The sequence below is a fragment of the Lissotriton helveticus genome, chromosome 6, assembly GCF_964261635.1.
Source record: "Lissotriton helveticus chromosome 6, aLisHel1.1, whole genome shotgun sequence".
Taxonomy (NCBI): Eukaryota; Metazoa; Chordata; class Amphibia; order Caudata; family Salamandridae; genus Lissotriton; species Lissotriton helveticus.
In genome coordinates this window covers 519,715,954-519,728,559 of record NC_136067.1, presented here as the reverse complement: position 1 = coordinate 519,728,559, position 12,606 = coordinate 519,715,954, and the positions used below count along the sequence as shown (strand labels likewise).

General features: G+C 45.4%; 1 protein-coding gene across 4 annotated transcripts in view; it reads right to left on the bottom strand.

Moving 5' to 3' along the window:
- The window catches only part of ZNF451 (zinc finger protein 451), a 776,596-nt gene that overhangs the window by 514,627 nt on the left and 249,363 nt on the right, over nt 1–12,606 (bottom strand). For all 4 annotated transcript variants that reach the window (XM_078647977.1, XM_078647979.1, XM_078647978.1 and 1 more), the window contains exon 5: nt 8,011–8,158. In XM_078647977.1, coding sequence (XP_078504103.1) covers nt 8,011–8,158 — 148 coding nt within the window. The remainder of the gene's footprint in view (nt 1–8,010; nt 8,159–12,606) is intronic.

The window sequence follows — 12,606 nt, the reverse complement described above, 5'->3', positions numbered from 1 at the left end:
CAGCTCAGCATAGCGGTGTTTCCCGGCGCTCCGGGTCAATAAATAAGTTAACTCCATTACGGCGAGGTGTCTTTTATTAAAATATACATTCCCACAATGGCGACGAGGAGTGGCGCTCGGTAGCGGCGTCCCACGCATCCTGCGGACGCATCGAGCAGCACGCTACGGCGGTTCCCGCCCAGCAGGGGGCCGACATCTGACCCGGAGCGCGGCAGAGGAGAGCCTCAGGCAGTCCCAGCGCAGGCACAACAACCAAGGGTGCTCGCTCACTGCATGGCCCACTGCAGCAGGAGAAAGAGGATTCTGTACCTGCCATAGGGAGGGGAGGCAGCCCACAAGTCGGCAAGGGCACATACAGTGGACAGCAATACCACAGTGGTTCCCAGAACTATACTGGCCATCCATTTAGGGCCTCGCTGCCCCCCAAAAGCACTCGCCATTGGGAAAAGCGGATTGGTGCTACTCCTAGCAGAACCAACAGAAGGGGCGCGCTATCACGTGGCACTACACGCCGTGCAAGCTGGCAGAGCACTTGGGCCAGGGAGGACGGCTGGAGGTTGAGAGTGGAGTTGGGCAACTTCCCCTGTGAGGTGAGACTGCAGCGTCAGGGAGCGCGATCTCCGGAGGAAGTGAGAGGGCGGACGCAGATCCACGACAAGCCCCGGGCAGCCCTCCCAACCGCGACACCACAGCCCCGACCAACCCCAACATCGTCAGGAAAATGGCGGCGCAATCCACGTCGCTGACGCAGATGGTTCCATTTCTTCCGTCCAGAGGTGAGCCGGCGATGCCCTGGGAAGACTGGGAAAGGTATTTCCAGAACTACTTGGAAGCGCTAGAAGAGGAAAGCGGCGCAGCTTTTTCAAGCAAGCGAAGGTTGAAAATCCTGTTACACAACTTGGGTTCGGAAGGCATTCGAGTGTTCGACACCATTGTGAAAGAGCTACGAGATAACAACGATGATGACGTCTTCAGCCACGCTATTTCAGACCTGGATGCGCACTACAGACCCGTGGTGTGCGTGGCCATTGACAGACACAGTTTCTTCGACAGGAAGCAAGGAGGAGGTGAGACAGTGGATGAATATGTTGCAGCTCTTCAGAAACTGGCAATCACATGCAAATTTGGTCCCCTCCATGACGAGCTAATTCGCGATCAAATCATCATGCACACGACGAGCACGCACGTCCAAGAAAAATTGTGGGTGAACGGCGATGCACCTTTGAAGGAGGTTTGGGCCATGGTAAAGAAAGCGGAGATGTCAAAGAGATGTGCGCAAGCAGCTAGAAAAGACACTGGGAGTGCACAGACGGTCTGCAGAATCATGGCGAGCCACAGAGGAGAGAAGACCAAGCAGAAAGACACAACGAAGAGTCAAGAATATAAGAGAGGCCCACCAGCGACCGGAGGAACAGCCCAGAAAGCAGGCAGAGGTGGTAAGCCCAGTTGTTACCGGTGTGGAAGCATGACACATTTGGGAAACGACAAAGCATGTCCAGCCTTTAGCGCGAAATGTGCATACTGCAGCACGTTCGGTCACTACAAGAAGGTGTGCCGTCGCAAGCCAAAAGGGGCCACGGTGAGGTATGTGGACCAGGAGCAGCAAGATGACGAGGCGAGCAGATCGGATGACGAGGACCTGCAAGAGTTTCTATACATTGACGCCCAAATTTTGGATGTGGGATGCACAGAGTCGGACAAACCTAGGTTAGACATGCACATAGGAGGAGTGCCCATAGAAATGATAGCGGACAGTGGAGCACCCATCACCATAATACAAAGACAAGTGTGGGACAAGGAATTCGCTACGAAAATACAGGAAGAACTACGCCCTATGGATTTACGACCGGTCACATACACGGGGCAGAGGATACCCATGTTAGGATACTGCCCTTTGATGTTTGAGTTCAGGGGTCGACAAGCAACGTGCAAGCTGTACGTCGCTGAGAAAGGACCGTCTGTGCTCAGTTGGAAGGACCAGGGAGCGTTAGGGATACAACTCAACCCCGGTGGGGTAGAGAAGATTTTGCTGATGGACATGGAACAAAACGGCGACAATGAAGCATGGCGCAGGGAGTACCCCAAAGTATTCGGGGGACAAATAGGAGAACTGGTGAAATACCAACACCTCATCAAGTTGAAGGAGGGAGCGAAACCGGTGGTGCACAAAGTGAGGAACATTCCACTCAGGAGCAGGGAAGCAGTCCAAGCGGAACTGGACAGACTGGAGAAAGGCGGGATAATACAAGCCATAGAAAGCTCAGAGTGGCTTTCACCTTTAGTGGTGGCCCAGAAGCCTAGCGGGAAGGTGAGACTTTGCATCGACCTCAGGGAATTGAACAAAAACATCTTGGTGGACAAATTCCCTCTTCCCCGCATCAACGAGATGTTAGCAAAAACAAAAGGCATCAAGTGGTTTTCCACCTTGGATTTATCTTCAGCCTACCACCAGGTGAAACTACATCCCTCGTGCAGTCACCTCACTTCCTTTATCACTCCTTTCGGCTGCTACAAGTTTGTGAGAATGCCTTTCGGGTTGGCATCCGCAGCTGCCGTGTTCCAAAACCTCATGCACAGACTCTTCAGGAAAATGAGTGGTGTCCAGTTCTTCCAGGATGACATCCTCATCATGGGTGCATCCAGACAGGAACATAATGAGAAGCTGCATCAAGTACTACGCACGCTGCAGGCTAATGGATTGACAGCGGAGTGGTCGAAATGCTAACTGGGCGTGCCATCAGTAACGTACCTTGGACATGAAGTGAGTGAGAGAGGAATAGAGCCAAAGAGGGCCAACATGCAAGCTATCGTGGACGCGCCAACCCCAGGGAAAAAGGAGGATGTCAGATCGTTCCTGGGGATGGCAGAATATTATAGCAAATTCATTGCCAACTTTGCCACGAAAACCCACTGCATGCGCCAACTTCTTAAGGAGAGAAATGGATTCCAATGGAAGGAGGAAGAACAGGAAGAATTTGTCAAGCTGAAGCAGGAACTCAGCACGACGATACCGCTGACCGGGTTTGATCCTGAAGCGGTCTCAGTCCTCACCACCGACGCAAGTGACAAAGGCCTGGGAGCGGTGCTAATGCAGAGATCAGAGAAAGGGGAGATGTCTACCATCAGCTTCGCCTCGAGGTCCTTGGCGCCGAACGAAGAAAAGTTCAGCGTCATTGAAAAAGAGATGCTAGCAGTAGTGTGGGGAATGGAGAGATTCCGGCAGTATCTGTGGGGAGCAAAGTTCCTAGTAAGAACAGACCACAAGCCCCTAATAAAAGTATTGACGTCATGTGGACATGCCCACGCCATTCCCCGAATAGCCAAAATGACACTGAGACTCTTAGACTTCGTGTATAATGTGGAACACATACCAGGGCCACAAAACAAGGTGGCAGACTTTCTGAGTCGGGCAGCAGCAAAGGAAGGGGCCGACGTACAAGGGACCCCGAACTGGGATGGTTATGTGGTAGCCACAATCCAGGACATGGAAGGAGTAAAAAGTGCCCAAGAGTGGGAGGAGGCGTACAAATCGGACGAAGACATGGAAGCAATCAAGGGGTACGTCGTCCATGGATGGCCTGAGAAGAGGCATCTCAAAGAACCGTTGAGAAGGTATTGGGAGGTGCGGGACGAGATGTCACTGGGAGATAATCCCATGTTCCTGTTGAGAGGAGACAAGGTGGTGCCCCCCCAAGGAGTGATACCCCATTTAATGACATTACTGCATGAAGGACATCAAGGAATCACAAAAACGAAGGCCTTGGCCAGGCAAATGTACTGGTGGCCAGCCATTGACGCCCAGGTGGAGGGGCATGTAAGACAATGTGAGTCATGATCCAAGGCAGACAAATCTCAGAGTGTGATGCGACCCCAATTGAGACGATTCCCCATACCAGAAGGACCATGGGAGATGGTGTCCATTGACATCATGGGACCCATTCTAAACACGGAAGGACTACAAAAATATGTGGTAGTGTTGATCGACAAGTATTCCAAATGGCCGGAGATTGAGGTGAAGGAAACGATGGACACGGAAGATGTATTAACCTTCTTGAGAAACGCGTTTATCAAGGAAGGAATTCCGAAAGTGATAATATGTGACAATGGACCACAGTTCACGTCGGCGAAGTGGGGAGCATTTATGACAAGAAATGGCATAGAGGTCAAACACACGCCCATATAACATCCTTCAGGAAATGGACAAGTTGAACGTTTCAACAGGGTGATCATGGGCACCATTCAGGCGGCCATAAGCGATGGTTTAGATTGGGAGAAGGAGCTGCCAAAAATGATATGGGCCTACCGGATCACGCCTGGAAGCACGGGGTAGAGCCCATTCAAAGTGTTAAGAGGAAGAGAACCTTTCACAAAGGACAATGCTGTGTGGAGGAAGATGGTGGTACAGAGCAAATGTTCTCCAGCGGTGGTCAAAAGGAACCTGGAAAGAGCGCAGGAAACATACACCGAACATTTCAACAAAAGACACGGTGTCCAGGAAGTGACTTTAGATAAAGGCGATTGGGTGAGAGTAAAGGTAGCAACGCTCATAAGAAAGGGGGAAAGCAAGTTCACCCCACCCCTACAAGTCATAGAACCATACGCCAGATCGGCACTGCTTAGTGATGGAAAAGTGGGGTCGCAGGACAGGATGGCGAAGTGTAGTAAGAATTTTGGAAAACTCAATGTTAAAAACACGTTTTGGGACCCCCCTTTTTTCTCGACCCCCCCTGGACGAACCCCCCCCCCCAATTTTCAGGGGCTGCTCAGAAACAAAATGTGCCATTTTCCTGAAAATTTCAGCCAATTCCGTCCACAAACGCCAAAGTTATTTGACATAGAATTTTCAAAAATCCCATAGAGAAAAAATCCTAACTATATATACCTACTGGCGACCGCCAGTAGGTAATATATACACATCGATCCATAGGTATATCCTTTTTCAAATATTGTAGCCCAATTTTCTTTCCTATATGTACAGACTCAGCATTCCTCTAAAATAAGATCCACCAGACCTAAAACAAAGAGTATAAATGGTCCATATCTTTTTAGACCTATCTTCAGTCCTTTTACTCCTTGTAAACAATGTTTTCCACAACTTAAAGTACTTTGGTTAGGGTCTTCTTTAAACAAAATGTCGACGCGTTTCAGCCCTCACAGTACGGGCCTCATCAGGACTCGGGCTAATTAACAATTCCGTCGTTATCTCAATGCCTTCAAAGATGTATGTATCTTCTTTGGAATGGAGTGTCTGAAAAACACTTATTTTCCATCATTGGTGGCTGTTATGCCAACGACGGTCCCTACTTTGAGATCACAAATAGCCGTCCTTAAATTTCTGGCTACTTTTTATTAGTAAGCGCTCTTGCCACTCTCTATTACGGGACCCTTCAAATGTTTCCAGGGTTTTCATATGTAAACTCTATATTATTACTCGGAGAAACTCAAATTATTAGGTTGTTTGTTAGCGCGCTGTAACGCCAACGAACCGGCTCTCAATGTCGATCATGTGACGCGGAAGTGTTTCGTCAATACACAGACACAAAGAACATTTAGAGAGTGGCAGCATAGCTGTCAACAGGGCTTTATGTGGGATGAAAAAACTGGGGGGTCTCTCAAAGGGGGTGGCCGATTGAATTAAGGGCGTGGCTTTAAAAAACGTATGCTAAAAATCTGTGTTTAGCATAGTGTGCCACCTGACTTGTATTTTGCTGTTTCTGTCATTGCATCCAGAAATGTGATACAACAAGTAACATCATACCTACAACCAGGTGCGGTTCTACCACATCTACATTTTAAAGTTCTGAGTGGGGACGTGTGGGTGGGAGAGCAAAGGAGAGAGAGAGCGAGAGAGAGAAAGAGAGGGGGAGAGCAAGAGAGATGGAAAGTGAGAGAAAGGGAGAGGGAGAAAAAAGAGAGGGGGCGAGAGAGGGAGAGGGAGTGAGAGAAAGACAGAGAGAGATAGAGAAAGAGGGGAGAGAGAGCGCGAGAGAGAGATAGAGAAAGAGAGTGAAAGAGAACAAGAGAGAGAGAGTGGATGTGGTACTGCAAGGCTGAGAGTAAGTTTAATATTGACTGGACATTAAAAGATGAAGTGAGTGGGAAAAGAGAGAGTGTCAAACAAGGATTTAAGTGGCTCAGGTCTTCGCACCGGCCGAAATTAGAAAGAGCAACTGGAACGGGTTCTTTTTCAAGCTCTATATGCAGTGCCTTAGCTACGGGGGCGGCACTATTTTGTGGGCGTCGGACGCGCAGCACTAGTTGCCTGTTGCAGCGGCTTTTATAAGTTATTTGGAGACACTCACTGTCTGACACTTTACAGTAGTGTCATTCAGTATCCCCAGTCTCCAAATAAATTATAAAATTATAAAGGCCGCCGCAATGGGCCACCAGTCAATCAGAGTACAGCCCAGGCCTGACGTCACCAGATCGAGACATGAGTGACACCTGCTGGGCAGTGCCTGCTCTCAGTGGGCCTGCCACCCCACCCACTCCCTATTATGCCACTGACAAACAGGATTTGCATAGCGCTACTTATCACCTGTGAGGGTATCTTGGTGCTGAGGGTGGGGGTGGTGCTGCTGATGAGGGACGTTAATCGAATAACCATGTTTTCAGGCCCTTCCTGAAATCCTGCAGGGTGGCAGTCTGTGTTCTCCTTTGTACTGCTGGTCACCGGTGTATTCACAACAGTGTAGCCCTGGACTGTGTCATGTATGTGCATGTAACTTGAATGATCGAGGTAACTATTAGCGGCGGTACTACGCCCCCCTCTCCTCCCCCCCCTCCCTCCCAGGGTCGGCACTCTGAGGGATAGCCCCGGGAGCCACAAGCTCTAGCTACGCCTGGAGGACACTAGATTTCTAGTCAGGCATACCAGATCAAACAGTCCTTTAAATATTTTGGGCCGATGCCGTGCAGTGCCTTAAAGGCTAGACAAAGATTTAAATTGGATCCTTTTGTCGACTGAAAGACAGTGCAATTTGGTCAAGAAGAGGGGCCACCGACTGATATTTTGGGATATCCAGCAGCAGGCGAGCTAAAGCATTTTAAAGCTGCTGTAGCTGTTGCAGATATGTTTTTGGGATGTTTACATAAAGGGCATTTTCATAGTCCAATTTGGACAATGTATGTTCGGGATGGCCTCAAAGCCTACTACAATTATATTAAAGACAATAGATCTGTTTGTCAGCTACAATGTCAAAACCCAGACTCAAAAAAGCTATATTTTCCTTGGTATTCAACATGCTGATCCTGCTCACTGTCTACCTATTAACATCCAGGCTGCTGATACAACAGTCGACTCACCATCTCAATACTCCTTATTAAACATCCATTCTGTTGTTAAAAATCAAGTAAAAATTACGGGCTTTCTAACACAACAAAGTATACATATGTGATTTCTTACAGAAACGCGGTTGTCATAAGTAGCGGCTCTATCCATTTGGAAACTATTTCTGTGATTTTTTTTATTACTCCACCAGGACTAGCCTAACTATATTTTATATTCAGCTTCATCTTGCTTTAGTTCATGGTGAAGTCCAGGCAATCTTTGATATTCACAAAAAGGTACAGGAACCATCAATCTCTGATCAAATTAGGTTTATGATCATGTGTCTGGTGTAAAATTGCCTTCACCATTAAGCATCTGAGTATCTTTGCCCTAAAAGCTCTCTCTATTGCCTCTAGATAGTATCTTTACAGCAAGGGCAAACCTTTTCTTGAAATCCTCAGGTATACCATCATTATATCGCATGGTGCCAGTCCTTTTTAAGCACCAAGTCCAAGATTATGGAATACACTACCTCTACTCCTTAAAAAGTCCTCCTCCCTCCTGAACTTCAGACAAACTGAGGACTTGGCTGTTTGGCTACGCAGCAGGGAAAACTTACACCAAGAGACCACTGTGACAGCACGTGCTATACAAATGTCAATCAATCTATAGAGAAAATATAGTATAAGCTTGCAAATCTTGCCACTCTAAAAAAAAATCCTGTAGGCAACCACACTCACCTTTTCAAGTGACCCAACAAAAGATGCCCGTTGTCAAACTTTCTGTTGCAGTATGTGATGGGACATGTGACTGGCTTGTTATTCTGTGGACTCTGCTGAGCGATAGGTAACCGTCTGCGACCCGTAGTGACTGATCCTGGTCTAAGACCTACATTTTAAAACAGAACAGATCAATCAGACACTTTTTAGGCTGTAAAATTTAACAATACGAAATCATGGACGTTTGCACACTAACAGTGAAAATAACACAGGCCATAACTACAGCATCACAAATCCGATGATCGCTGTGGAACTCCAGCAATCGCAAAATATATATATTTAAAAAAAGGCAAATATATGTTTAGCTAAAGCATTTGTACTGGTGCCTGCTAATTAAAAAACAAAACCACTGTTAAAAAGCGTGAATCTACTGTTCTTAAATATCCCTTTAGGACATCTTTTAAAAGTTTCTAAATATCAAGAAAACAACGTGCACCACCGCCACTGGTCAATTTCTAAAATAGTTATCTTTAGCATACACAAGAAATTCAGGTGGTGCAAAATTAGCATGAAACTACTTATCAGCGATCTTCTTTACATTGAGTCTAACTTTTCGTAATGACAGGCTTTATAATTGAGGTTGACTCCAATCCTGGATGGCAGGCTACTCAGCTAATTACTTTAAGAAATATGTGATTCTTAAGCCCTACCCTTCTCCTAGGTACAAATATATGGAACTAACCTAAACTTCCTGCTCATCAAACCCAAGCAGTATTTGTGGCTGAAAAACCAAGAAAATTCCAACCTTGAGAAATTTGAACCACTAGGTTTGTATGAAGAAAGATTTAGCCTCTTCAATGAAGAACACCTGTGTGTAGCCCTCACATTATTACTGTTACAAGATAGGGCACTATTTTATTATACAGTTAATTAAAACCGTCACATACAAACGTCATATTGATACTTGATAAAATATAAAAATATAAGGATCAATAAAATGTTACATACACATTTGTAAATCTGGGAATACAAATACATTTAAAATCCAAAGAGCAACATTTCAAGCTAATTGAATATATCACAATTGGCCGTTTGATCCAGAAAAAGGTGTCTTGCATAAAAGAAAATAGTAAAAAGTGTAACAATACTTGTTACTGAAGGTTTAGCTTTCATCAACGTTCATTTATGCAATAAGAGTAGGGCTCGTCAGTTTCTTAATGCTGGGCATTATGCAGTGCAGTTAAAATAATGCTAACAAACTTCCCAGCTCTTGCTAGAACTTGTGCTGAATTGTTACAGAAGCACAAATATGATGCTTCCCTGCAATGTCTCAGTAACTTTTCCCAAAAAACTGGAACCAATAGGCGTCGGCGATCATTGGCAAGATGAGGGCAACAACATAACAGATGTAACCAGGACTCATATAGATAATTGCAGAGCCTACATGTTAGTTGACCATTCCTCCGAGCCCACAGTGGGTTAAAGTCATGAATTGGAAGGGCTAACAACCTCATATAAATTATTTTATTGCGAGTCTGTCATTGAAGAGAATAATTAAAATATGGTTGAAATTTCCCCTTAGTAGACGAGTCGTTCAAAGCTGCAAGGAGTGTTTTTTTGGGGAGCCGAGCAACATCTCTCTCGAATGACACTAGAGAGATTTGTTTTTTTATCGTTTTTTTCCACATTGACAGGGAAACGATTGGATTAGAAAAGTTGATAATTTCAATCTTCAATGTGGAGATGGCCAAATGCAGCTGCCTGTACCAAGGAGAGAGTTCATCCGTAAGCACTGATTGCAATTGTTCTTTCATGGATTGAGCTGGTGCATGTAGAGTGCAGATGTAGAATTTAATTAAGTCTCCCAGACAATTAAGATCTGCGCGATCTGCTCTTGCCAGGCCCAGCACAAGTCTCAGCCTCGCCGTCCTTGTATGCTGGGGAGCCGAAAATATTTTCTTATCGGCCATTATTTGATAGTTCACTAAAAATGAATCCATTTTGCCAGGGAAGGCCAGGTGACCATAAGACACTGCCGTGAGCAGCTAGACGCGTAGGACCCTTAAGATTGACTCGGCTGTCGGGCTGTGCAATTGCCGATTCAAGCACCTCAGACTATGTATAACCCCTGCTCCCTTGGGCCGAAGATGTTTAAGATGGGATACTTGATTTGCCTTTTCATTAAACCAAACTCCTAGATAATTATAGCTGGTGCAGGTCGCTATATGCAGATCGCCTGCTCGCCAAGACAGTTTTTTCTTTTTTGTATATTTCCCAAATATCATGACTTTGGTTTTTGATTCATTCATCAGAAGATTGTTTTTTTTTTTTTCCAGAAGATTGTTTTTTATGTTATATGTGTTAAGGGCAGTGAGCACTCTTTGTAGTCCTGTTTTTGTATGGTCCATTATAATAATGTCATCAGTGTATTGCATAATCTGTAGTCGTATGTCACCCAATTTTGGGGCAACCAAAGTTGCACCTGCCAATTCTTTAGGCAAATCGGCAGTGTAAAGATTATATAGCAGTGGGGCTAATACGCAGCTTTGCTTTAGACCATTTTTTGTTGCAGTTTTTGGAGATACTGTTGTGGCACTTGTTTTAATCCTCACCAAGGTTTTCTGATGCATAGATATCAGAGCAGAGAGAAGTGCAGATGGTATACCCCATGAGTTTAGTTTGTTTCATAGTGTTCCTCGGTTGACTCTATCAAACGCTGCACTGAAGTCCACAAAACAGCAGAATAACGGTAGATGATTGGCCAAAGTGGCTCTCCACGACAGGTAGGACAGTGCTATTATAATATCCGTTGTGGAGCAGCCTGATCTAAACCCTGACTGAGTGCAGGGAAGAATGCTGTTTTCTGTAACCCAGTTTTCGAGTTCTACCAGCAGGACACGAGCATAGGCCTTAGCTTCAATATCCAATAAAGCTATTAGCCTATAATTAGGGCTCCCGGTTTTCTGTTTTTACTGATTTTTACACATAAATACAGACGGGAATCTTATTTCCTTTGTCTGTATTTATATTTAGAAACGGAAAAATACTAGAAAATGTTGACACACTGCCGTGCTCGAATTCAGCAAAGCTCCTTTCCTGCTTCTGGAAATTCCTTCCCGGGCGAGCACACAGCCGCACCCGAGTACTTCACAGGTCTTTTGGAAGACCATTTACATGTTAACGAGGCTTTATTGTTTCACCCCATGCCCAGCCTCCCCCAACGCCCCTGACTCCTCCAGTTCGAGGCCCCATACAGTGCACGTTGTAAGCACTTCAATTCTCAGTGCTGCAGCAGAAGAAGAATGAATAAGCAAAGATCAAACTTGTCATTAATCAAGCCCCCCGTCAGGCTGGCCGCCCCACAGGCTTTCCTAGTGCGCACACATATGAAAAAAAAAACATGATCCGGCGATCAGTAACCAAACAGGGCACTGGCTGCAGCATCACACAGATCTGATGGTGCCTCGCTTTCTGTTTTAAAGGCAAGGCACCCCAGACAGTCACTTCTATGCACTAGTAGTGTAGAGATTCCAGGTGGAAACGGGCAGTTTGGTTCTTTTAAACTGAGCTGCCCTAGGCTGTCCCTGCCTCTTAACTTAAGTGGTATTGGCAAGATGTTATTACCGAAGGGACATCTGGCAGTCAGTGGAGCACCTCCTCCCCCCAAACATAATTTTTGTCCCAGGCAGCCGGTCTGATTCAGAGAGCAGATCGTTGTCCACCGAGTCCCGTCTCCTCTGCAGCAAAACCAGCAGAGCGGACTGGCAAGAAGTTGAAGTTCTCAAACGATGGTCGAAGAATAACTAAACACCCTATTCACATTTCACACCTTTATTCCATATTGCATTCCTGAAGACTTTCCTTTTACTAACTGTTCTGAAGATTTTAACAACACTGACATGACGTGCTTATGGACAATTTCAGAGAGATATTGGGAGAGAAAGAATGGAAGTGTATAAAGAGTGAAAAAATACAAAGGACAGTATGAATGGAAAAACGTGATAGATTCAAGCACTCTAAAGACTCCTTTCCTTCCACACACCTTCATAATACTTAAATCATAGTCTAATATTTCCACAATTGCATGATTTTAAACCCTAATTTACAACAAAAAATACTATTAATTACTCATTCATCTGATACTGCTAATAAGCATTAGTTACACCAACAGGTCTAGTCTTGTTTTAGAGTATGTTAGTTATTGTGTTATATATCTGGCTATAGTATTAGAAAACTCTCAGGCACAAAAGTAACAGTAGTCATTAATAATCATTACTTTGATTTACTCACGAGGAAATGCCACTCGAAGTGTCACACGTTCAGTAGTAGAATGTCACTCATTCACACAATGACAACCTATAAATGTCACATATAAGCAAGAAAGAAAAATTGGCAGCTATGCAAAGTTGTACTTAAGAATCTTATCTGGGCCTTCGTGAAATGTTAGAATGAGAACAGAAGGCTGGTATTTTTCTCGGGGTGGGAGAGATGCAGAAGTGATGGGGTTCTGAGGGTAGTTTCAATACCAAGCTGGCCCATGCTATAAAATGTGCTTTTTAGGCTAGCGCGTGGTCATGAATGATCAGGTCATCTTCTGAGCAGCAGCAGTGTCTGCCT